General features: G+C 45.4%; 1 protein-coding gene across 1 annotated transcript; it reads left to right on the plus strand.

Annotated features, from left to right (window-relative positions):
• Positions 1 to 3391: 3391 nt before the first annotated feature.
• On the plus strand, positions 3392 to 9707 carry LOC308557650 (5-hydroxytryptamine receptor 3C-like; the record flags this gene model as incomplete). The annotated part of the gene is made up of 9 exons (XM_081138309.1): positions 3392 to 3458; positions 4692 to 4858; positions 5277 to 5321; positions 5770 to 5879; positions 6157 to 6326; positions 8109 to 8269; positions 8731 to 8935; positions 9133 to 9348; positions 9478 to 9707. 9 exons carry the CDS (start codon positions 3392 to 3394, stop codon positions 9705 to 9707), a joined length of 1371 nt encoding a protein of 456 aa, XP_080994435.1.
• Positions 9708 to 10079: the final 372 nt, after the last annotated feature.

A 10079-nucleotide genomic window follows, 5' to 3' on the forward strand; every position in this document is an offset into this window, starting at 1 on the left:
GGGGGATTTCATTGGTGGAAATGTAAGGACCTACAGATCCAGTCCACCAGACTTCCCAGCTATGGAGTAATGAAAAGAGCAAGGAAAGAACAATGGAATCAGATTGCCCTGGGTTTGAATCTGAATTCTACCAATATCCATGTGGGTAAACATTGAGCAAGATTTTTTTACCTCTCAGGACCTCAGTTTCCTAGTCTGTAAAATGGGAGTAATAGTGCTGACCTCTCAAAGCAGTTGTGAGGATAGGAATACTGTAAGTAAAGTACCTAACATAGTATAGAGCATATGGCACAAATTCAATAAATGGTAGCTCTGGTCAGCCATTCTGAACCTGCACTTTACTGGAAACTTAGAGGAGGCAATTAGAAAGGAAAGGCTGGGCTCAGCCCTGGCCAGTTTGGTTCAGTGGTTAGAGCATTGGCCTAAGGACCAAAGGGTTGCAGGTTCAATTCCCACTCTGGGCAAATGCAGGAGGCAACCAATTGATGAGTCTCTCTCATATCAGTGTTTCTCTCCCCCCCCCCCATCCATTGATTTTATGGAAAAAATATCCTTATGTGAGGATTAAAAAAAAAAGGCTGGGCCCTGGCTCCAGTCCTCCGGATCCCACTTGTTTCAGACTCCTGTGCTTCTGTCAGCCCTAATTGCATCCAGGATGGAGACCCACACCTCAGCCATACCATGGGAACAGCAACTAACTTCTCTGATATGGCCTCAGGACTCCCATGAGGTTCCCAACCACCTTCCTTACACCTGCCCAAGGTGCCTGTGTCTCTTTCCGCATCTATAGTGAACTGACAGGAGAGTGTGGAGGAAGCCCCCGACCCTCCCACAGTGACCCTTGAATCAGCTAAGAGTTTCTGAACCATCTCCTAATTCTGAGTCACCTTGAAAGCCCACAGACTGGTTCAGGGGAGACGTGCTTGGAAATAAAATGGGAACTTTAGGGACTCCCCAGGATATTCCTGGGAATGTAAGGTAAAGTTATTTCTAATAGCCTTAGAAAATAATAGCCCAGCTACTGAAGCTCTGTCTCAATATCACAAAGAGCCTCCTGGAGAAGGGAAGGAGGAGGCAGGCATACCCAGGAGGGTGTCCAAAGCACATTTGTAACAAGGAGCTCTGTCCTGGGATGAACTCTGAGAGCTGGCTTCCTAAACAAACATTCCAGGTGCTTTAATTATTTGTCTGAGATGGAGGAGGGCTGACCAATGTGGAAAGTACATTGTGTACCCAAAGAACTCTGAAGGTAGAAAGAGACCTGATGTCCATGCTGAGACTTATATGTGAGTCATATGTGGGTTGTTATAAGCTGTAAGCACTGAAAAACCTACAACCTTGGTTATTTTAAGTACTATCATTTTTATTGCTTTATTTGAAAATGGTCTCTAATTCACCATTTTAAGTGATTCTTTAAAAGATCAATTGATTGTGGGTGTTCATTTTTTGGTTAATGACAAATTTATTTTTCCACAAATTTACTATATTCTAAAATATGGTCAGAAAAACACAAGGTCCAATCGCCATCTATTTCCTTGGCTACATTGCTTTTCCACATAGTCTTGTCCAATGTCTGTGTTGTAGGATTATTGGGAGGATTACATAAAATAAGATAGGTAAGAAAGACATCACAATGCCTAGCATACAGTAAGGTGCTCAACGTTAGTTATCATTACTACCACCAGCAGCAATAGCACCTGAGATTTCCAGATCCCAGAGTTGCAACTCTGACTCCCCAGGTAGGAAGTGTGCCAGTGCCTTACTATTTTATTTCTCCTGTTCCTGTCATCTCCATCTCCCGACAGCTAAACCTACTTTTGAGTCCAACCAATAGACTTAGGTACAGTTTTTCAGCCAACCTTGATAAAAACAAGATAAACATCAGCTGTCTTCAGCCACTTTCAGCAGAGCCTGATGTTAACTTTCTTTCCTGGACCCAAGGTCTGGTAGCCTAGCCTACGTGCAGAACCCAAGCCCCCTTTAAAAGTCCCTCACTCTAGCCCGGCCAGACATGGCTCAGCAGTTGAGCATCAACCTAGGATCCAGGAGATGGCAGTTCGATTCCCGGTCAGGGCACATGCCTGAGTTGCGGGCTTGATTTGATCCTCAGTCAAGGGTGTGCAGGAGGCAGCCGATCAATGACAACTCTCTCATCATTGATGTTTCTATCTCTCTTTCTCCCTCTTCCTCCCTCTCTCTGAAGTCAATAATATATATTTAAAAAAAAAAAAAAATGTCCCTCACTCTTAGGCAGTCCAGGAGTCCAGTGCGCCATGGGTGTGTCCATGTGGATACAGACATAGCAGTACTTTGGTCCTACATGACATGATGGCCCAATCTTTTGACCAAGTTTCCAAAGAAGGAAAAAACTGATTTACAGAGCTTGTAGGTCTGAAGGACTGCACATATGGCAAATCTCAAATGGAAGATATTGCAGCCTTCTCTCCTGTATTTTCCCATTCAGGGCCCCTAAATCCTTCCTGCCTTCCTCAGCACTTTCTATTTAGGGCTGTCGTGATCTTTCATTCTGAACAAAGTTCCTTTTGTATTCTAAAAGAAACTTTACCCTTCTGCAAGAAAAAAAAAAAAGTCCAAATCTTTCTGGAAATGAAACTAATGTAACATAACAGTGCTTCAATTCACTCATTTGCTGCCTGGTTGTGTTTTTTATAGAGATGTGACATAAGATATAATATTGATACATGCCATTAATATGGACGTTAGCTGAGATTACTAGTTTATGATAATGTATAACACTATTGACAACATAAAAACATTAAAAACAGCTCTGTTATCTGATAATTTTATGACTTTTGTTATCATGCAATTAATGCATAGAGTGAAAAATGTATGCAGAAAGTTGATTTGAGAGAGAATGAATCAGGGGGGCAGAGAGATTGGAAAGAGAAAAATCTAGATAAGGGCTGTTGGAAAAATAAAACAATAGATGATGAAGATATGAGTCAAAATTATAACTTGGTATTTGCAATTAAACTTAATGCATACATAGCCAAATCCCTAAATATTGTCACCTTTCCAAATCTTCAGATTCCCTGGTCTGAGAAGAACATAATTCTTATTTCCCCAGCCCACACTCCTCACTAAGGCAAGTTATTTTGTTACTGATCTCAGCACAGAGTAGCTAAACAGGCACTTCTACCTTAGTCTTGGTCCAACTTCCTCCCTGCCTGGAGCCCAGAAGGCATACCTGGACAGGGGCAAAGCAGGACACTTTGCTGTGACCTCTCTGACCACAACCTCTCATCAGGGAGTGGTCACCTGTCATGAGCAGTATTCAAAATCAGGAACCAAGGTGTGGTCTGAGCTCCTTTAAGATCAAGGGATTTGGCAGCTCCTGGTGAGTCCCCAGAGAAGAATTCAGAAGAAGAAGATGGAAGGGGGGTGGCCCCCTGAGGGGGGGCTCCTCCTCTGCCTCGCTGTCAGCCTTCTGCTGCAAGGTAAGATGGGAAAGAACAGGAAAGACCAAAGTGTGGTTCTGAAGGACATCTAGAAACTTCCCTCTAGTACTTGGAGGACATTGAGAATTAACATGGTAAATATTTCTTCCATAATGTCTGTGTCTTGATTTCCTTTTGGTGACAGAAAAATATCCCACTGATCAGGACACACAGCCTTCCTCTATTCCTACCTGCATAAGGATCTACTAAACTGTCCCATTTCACCACCTCTCCAGTTTCACCTTTTCACTTACCTCCTGTGCCCCAGCACCTGCTATCCCGCTCTCCCTATCTCTTCTTCCTTTGATACTCTATCTATGAAAAGAGTAGCCACTAATTGTAAACATGGACTGAAGGAGTAAGTACAACACCGAGAGAGGGTGGGGAGGGGTCTGAGGCAGAAGGAAGTGGGCATTTTGCTTCTACGAGGGAATATTTGTTTCCAGTCAGGGTACATACCTTCAATATTATGGGAAGAGATGGAGGTAAAGAGAAACTGGTAGAGAAAAAGATGAAACAAAGGTGAAAATGGGGCAAAGATTCTGCTCAGGTGCTCCCCAGACCGCTCCCTGGCCATGGCCAAGAGACGACACCGCGCAGGCCTCGCTACGTGATCAGCATATACTATATACCCAGTGGTATCGCCTAATGATCCCCATGCTGGAAATAAACCCCAAGATATCTGAGGTCACTAAATCTGAGATGAGCAAAATAAAAATGCATAGCACAAAAGTAAACATCCATTCAGAATACCTGCTATATATTTGCCAGATCTACCTACTAAGTGCAGTTGTTTGCTTCCCCTGCTTTGTGATACATCGGTTCTTGCAGAAGTCCCTAAGGAAGGCATGCAGAAGGGCAGACTAAACTGCGGCTTTAGGGCAGTGCTCAGAGGTGCTGCTAGGTGGACCCAGGAGGCTTGTGAGGGGTCCACTAAAAGACTCCTTAAAGTGGCTGCCATTGCACCGAGGCTGATTTGTGTATAGATTTGGGCAGGTTTTGCATGAGGATGAAACAATAGAAATGAGGATAGAGCTCTGACTCAACTCACCACATCAATTTCCACCATTTGCCTACCAGACCAGCTCCTCCCCTCCAGCCCTGGCAGGAAGGGCTTTGGCTTTGAGGAGTCCTGGCACAGGAAGGAGGGTTCACCTGCTCCTTCCAGTATGTCCCCTGTTTTCTCTTTCTAGCAATAGAGACCCTCTCTCACAGAGTCTCTGCTCTCTACAGGAAGAGGAGACACTTTCACCATCAATTGCTCAGGGTTTGACCAGCATGGGGTGGATCCTGCTGCCTTCCAAGCAGTGTTTGACAGAAAGGCCTTCCGTCCAGTCATCAACTACAGCGTCCCCACTCATGTGAACATCTCCTTCACCCTGTCTGCCATCCTAGAAGTGGTGAGATCTGGTCCCCACTTTCCATAGCTTCTAATAGGAAGCAAGGATCCTCTGCCCTGTCCACCCAGCATTGTACTGCCCAGTGGTGAGCAATAGGTACTCTGAATGGATTTCATATAAATAGGGGGGTTTCTTGTGGGACCAGGAGACATAAAGAAAAAGGCTTCAGTGGTATTTTTTTCAGAAATGATTTATCCGTGAATCCTGTTCTTTCTGAATGCTCTAGAAGGAAGCGGTCTGTCTGTCGATTAAAACCTGAACTGTACCTAGATACAAGAGGAGACAAGTAAGGAAAAGACAGTCCAACATTTAGAACTATGCCTGGCCCAATACATTAGTAAATATTAACAAGACTATGAGGTGGGAGTGGGCCAAGTCTTTTTGTACTAATGATCCTGGGCGGGAATTTCTTTACTAGGATGCACAGCTCCAGCTTCTGACATCATTCCTGTGGATTAATTTGGTAAGATAGATTCAACTATCCCCTTCCTAGTTTCATTTATTTATTTTATTTGAGAAGTGACTTAAAAGTTTTCCAGTCCAAATGTCTACTTAATGTATGAATCTTTTTGAGACCAAATAACTCCGTTTAGAACTGTGGGGACACTAATCTCCCTGAGCAGCTTAGGAAGGTAAAAATGTTGACCCAAGAAAATGGTCATGTGGTTGCAGGCCAATCCATTGGTGTGTTCCTGGCTCTAAGTGGTATTAGGCTATATTTAAGGACTGCCTGATAAAAGGGCATTAAGGGGTACTTTGCCAGTGACACCTGACTAGATAAAGAGGAGGAGGTAGGATGTGGTCACTGGGGACATGAGTGGCATTAGAGGATCAGTTTAAAGAAGATGGAAGAGGCTGACTGGACAAGCTCTACCATCCCTCACCTCTGTTTCCCACTACCCTGCCTGCAGATATGGGACAATCCTTTCATCAGCTGGAACCCAGAAGAGTGTGTCAACATCAATAAACTCACTGTATCAGCAGAAAACCTGTGGCTCCCGGATATCTTCATAGTGGAATCGTGCGTACCTGGGCTGGGGAAAGCCAGCATGGAGCCCATCTGCAAAGAACAGCCTAGGGTCAGGTGCAGGGCATGGGGATACCAAAAGATTCAGACAGAGGCACAGTCTCAATTCATTGACTCCCACAAAACACATGAGGAGTAGCAGAGACAAGACAGAGTGCCATTAGGGAAAGAACCTAAAAGGAGAGCATAGGAGGGGAAGACCTGGGAAGAAAGGGAGACAAAAGCTGATTAAGGCACCCACAGCACCCACCTCTCCTCCTCTCACAAGCAGCATGGATGTGGATCGGGCACCTCCAGGTCTTTCAGCATATGTCAGCAGTGAAGGTCGAATAAATTACGATAGGCCAGTGCGGGTGACCAGCATCTGTAACCTGGACATCTTCTACTTCCCTTTTGACCAACAGAACTGCACCTTCACCTTCACTTCCTTCCTCTACACAGGTGAGTGAGACACACTTTGGCTGCTATTTAAGATTCACAGGAAGACAGTAATTAGCATAGGTATTATTATTATTATTATTTTTTTTAATCCTCACCTAAGGATATTTTTTCCATTGCTTTTTCAGAGAGAGTGGAAGGGGGAGAGAGAAAGAGAGAGGGAGAGAGAGAGAGAGAGAGAGAGAGAGAGAGAAACACTGATGTGAGAGAGACACGTGGATTGGTTGCCTCTCGCACATGCCTCGACCAGGATGATGGATTGAGCCTGCAACCGAGGCATATACCCTTGGCTGGAATTGAACCCGGCATTCTTCAGTCCACCAGCTAACGCTCTAACTACTGATCCAAACCAGCCAGGGCGGTGTAGGTATTATTAGGGAAAGTTTTATTTATTTATTTATTTATTTATTTTGAAAGACTTCCAGCTGCCAAAGGTGAACTTCGCATTTCTTCCCACTTTTTTTTTTTTTTTATAATATATCTTTATTGATTTCAGAGAGAGGAAAAGAGAGGGAAACAGGAACATCAATAATGAGAAAGTCATTGACCAAGCCCGCAACCCGGGCATGTGCCCTGACCGGGAATCGAACCCTGATAGCCTGGATCCTAGGTCGATGCTCAACCACTGAGCCACGCCCGGCCTGGCTAGGGAAAGTTTTAGATCAGTGTTTCTCAACTCTGCCCACTAAAGCTTTTTAAAAATACCAATAACTATGCATCACCCCAGAGATTTTAATTTAATTGTTCCAGGTGGGGCCCAGGTACTGTTATTTTTATATATCTCCCCAGGTTTTGCTAATGTGCAGAGTTAAGAATTATTGTTTTAATTCCTCAATAAAGTTAAACACACACACACACACACACACACACACACAAACTATGGCTTTAGATCTTGAATGACCCTTGTACCATATCTGACCCTGAGCTACTGCACCTCTATAATTTTTAGCTCAATCCTTTTTTTTTTTTTTTAAATATATCTTTATTGATTTCAGAGAGAGGAAAGGAGAGGGAGAGAGAGAGACAGGGACATCAATGATGAGAGTCATTGATCAAGCCCACAACCTGGGCATGTGCCCTGACCGGGGAATCGAACCCCAATTGCCTGGATCCTAGGTCTACGCTCAACCGCTGAGCCACGCTCGGCCGGGCTAGCTCAATCCTTTTAACTTTAATAGCTAACACACTTAAACCAGTAAATTAATGTAACCAAATGCCACCAGGTATCATGCAGCAGATTTGAATAAATCAATCATTATCATGGGCATGAATGAACGTAATTATAAAAATGTTGAGCGGTTCGATTCCTTTTGAGTCATATCCAAAATTCCCATAACAACTTTGACTCATCCTTGCTTTCAACAACAAAAATCAGTGCTGCAGCCCACACACATATGAATTGCTGACCCTGGAACCCACTTCTGAAAAGCTTGATGTCCTGCTTTAAAAGGGGCAAAGAGGAAAATATGTTGAAGAAACTCAGTGGGGCCCTGGCCAGTGTGGCTAAGGTGATTGAGGGTCATCCCATGCACCAAAGGGTCACTGGTTGTATTCCTGGCCAGGGCACAGGCCTGGGTTGTGGGCTCGATCCCCAGAGGGCGACGTGCAGGGGCCAGCCAATCAATGTTACTATTTCACATCAATGTTTCTCTTTCTCTCTCTCTCTCTCTCTCAAATCAATAAAAACATATTTTAAAAAAGAAAAGAAACTCAGTGGGGGAGGAACTGAATTTTGTGGGGAGGCTTGGGAACTTGTGGACTAAGTTGCCTTGGCCTACCTTGCAGTGGACAGCATGCTTCTGGGCATGGACAAGGAAGTGTGGGAGATAACAGACACATCTCGTGACATCATTCAGACCCAGGGAGAGTGGGAGCTCCTGGGCATCAACAAGGCCACCCCACAGCTGTTGGTGGGCAACAATGTATATGACCAGATCATGTTCTATGTAAGTCCAGGGGTTACTCTCTGACTTCTGATCCTAATTGCTCTGTGATTTTCCTCTTGATCTAAGGCTCTTTGAGATATAAGAAGCAGCTTTAGGGGGTTAAGCACCTGCTCCCCACTCCACTCTATACTCTAATGGCCCTAAAGAAGAATCCCCAAGACCTCTGTCTTGCAGAGAGGAGGAGCAGCTGAGCTCCTACCGGAAAGGAGAAGCCACCATCTGATGGTGCAAAGTGTCCTACTTGCCCCTAAACATCTATAATTGTATTCCCAACAGGTTGGACACAAATGAAAATTAGAAAGCAAATCGGGGGCACTTCTGTAGAAGGGCATGTGTTACTTAAAGAGATCATCCCATAACCAGCGGAGCAACACATCAGCAAAGATTAGAGTCAAATATACAGTTGAGCCTCTGGCATCAATTTAATTGCCACATTCTCCACACTGTCTCCTTCCCACCAGGTGGCCATCAGACGCAGACCAAGACTCTACATCATAAACCTTCTGGTGCCCAGTGGCTTTCTGGTTGCCATTGATGCCCTCAGCTTCTTCCTGCCTGCAGAAAGCGAGAATCGTGCCCCATTCAAGATAACCCTTCTGCTGGGCTACAATGTCTTCCTGCTCATGATGAATGACTTACTCCCTGCCAGTGGCACCCCCCTGATCAGTATGACCCCTCCCACTTTCTGGGAAAGCCAAGGCAGTGGAAGACAGGGTGGGGAACCTGGGGAACCTGGAGAGCTGGCTGCCTCTCCATTTAAGGAGGAAAGGGGTTCTGCAGAAAGATTGGATTTGGGGAAAGAGGCTTAAGAAAAGTGTAGAAATGATCCATTCTGGTTTATTTATAATTTGCTTTGCCCTCAGGTGTCTACTTTGCCCTGTGTCTGTCCCTGATGGTGCTAAGCCTGCTGGAGACCATTTTCATTACCTACCTGCTGAACCTGGCCACCACCCGACCCCCACCTGTGCCCCCATGGCTCCATTCCCTGCTTCTTCACTACACTAGCCCAAGGAAATGCTGTCCCACTGTGACCCAGAAGGGAAACAAGGGCCTGGGTCTCACCTCCACCCACCTGCCTGGTAAGGAAGCCAACACTGCCCACACTTCCTCCTCCAACACCTTCAATTCTCTGCTCCTGCCTCCTTCCCTGTCCCTCTCCCTCCAAGGTGACTTTCACAGCCCATGGTTGAGTCTGTTTTTCTCTGTAGGTCTGAAGGAGCCTGTGGAGTTGGTGGGGAAGGTCCCGGCTTCCCAAGAGGCAGAATTAAAAGGGTGCCCTGGGCCAACAAGGGGCCAGCAGGAAGATGAGGCTCAGAAGCAGCACTTGGTCAGCCTGTGGGTGCAGTTCAGCCACATGATGGACACCCTGCTGTTCCACCTCTACTTGATTTTCCTGGTCACCTTCATCATCACTGTCGTCGTCCTCTGGAACACCTAGGCTGACATCCACATCCATCTCTCCCTGCAAAACACAGCTTGAGTGTCTCCTTGTGTTAGGGTCAGCCAGACCCTGGCCTCTTTCCTAATCTTAGTCACTTATTCCCAGTGACTACCATGTCCTCTTCTACATTCTCAAAACTTCAACACAGCCCTACTTAGTAGGTTCAGAACAGCCATGGTTTTCTCCTGTGCCATGGTCCTCATTCCTGCACATGTTTAGTATCCTTCAGCCACACCTAACTCTGACTTCCTTACCAATCAAGGTCTAGGTCAGTGGAGTCTCTCCTGATTGATTGTCCCAGTAAACGACTTTCCAGGAAGCCCTGGCCACTCAGTACATTTATGATAAGTCCACAAACACTGGGGTGGA

This window comes from Miniopterus schreibersii (genome assembly GCF_964146895.1).
Source record: "Miniopterus schreibersii genome assembly, chromosome: 5".
In the NCBI taxonomy this organism is placed as follows: Eukaryota; Metazoa; Chordata; class Mammalia; order Chiroptera; family Miniopteridae; genus Miniopterus; species Miniopterus schreibersii.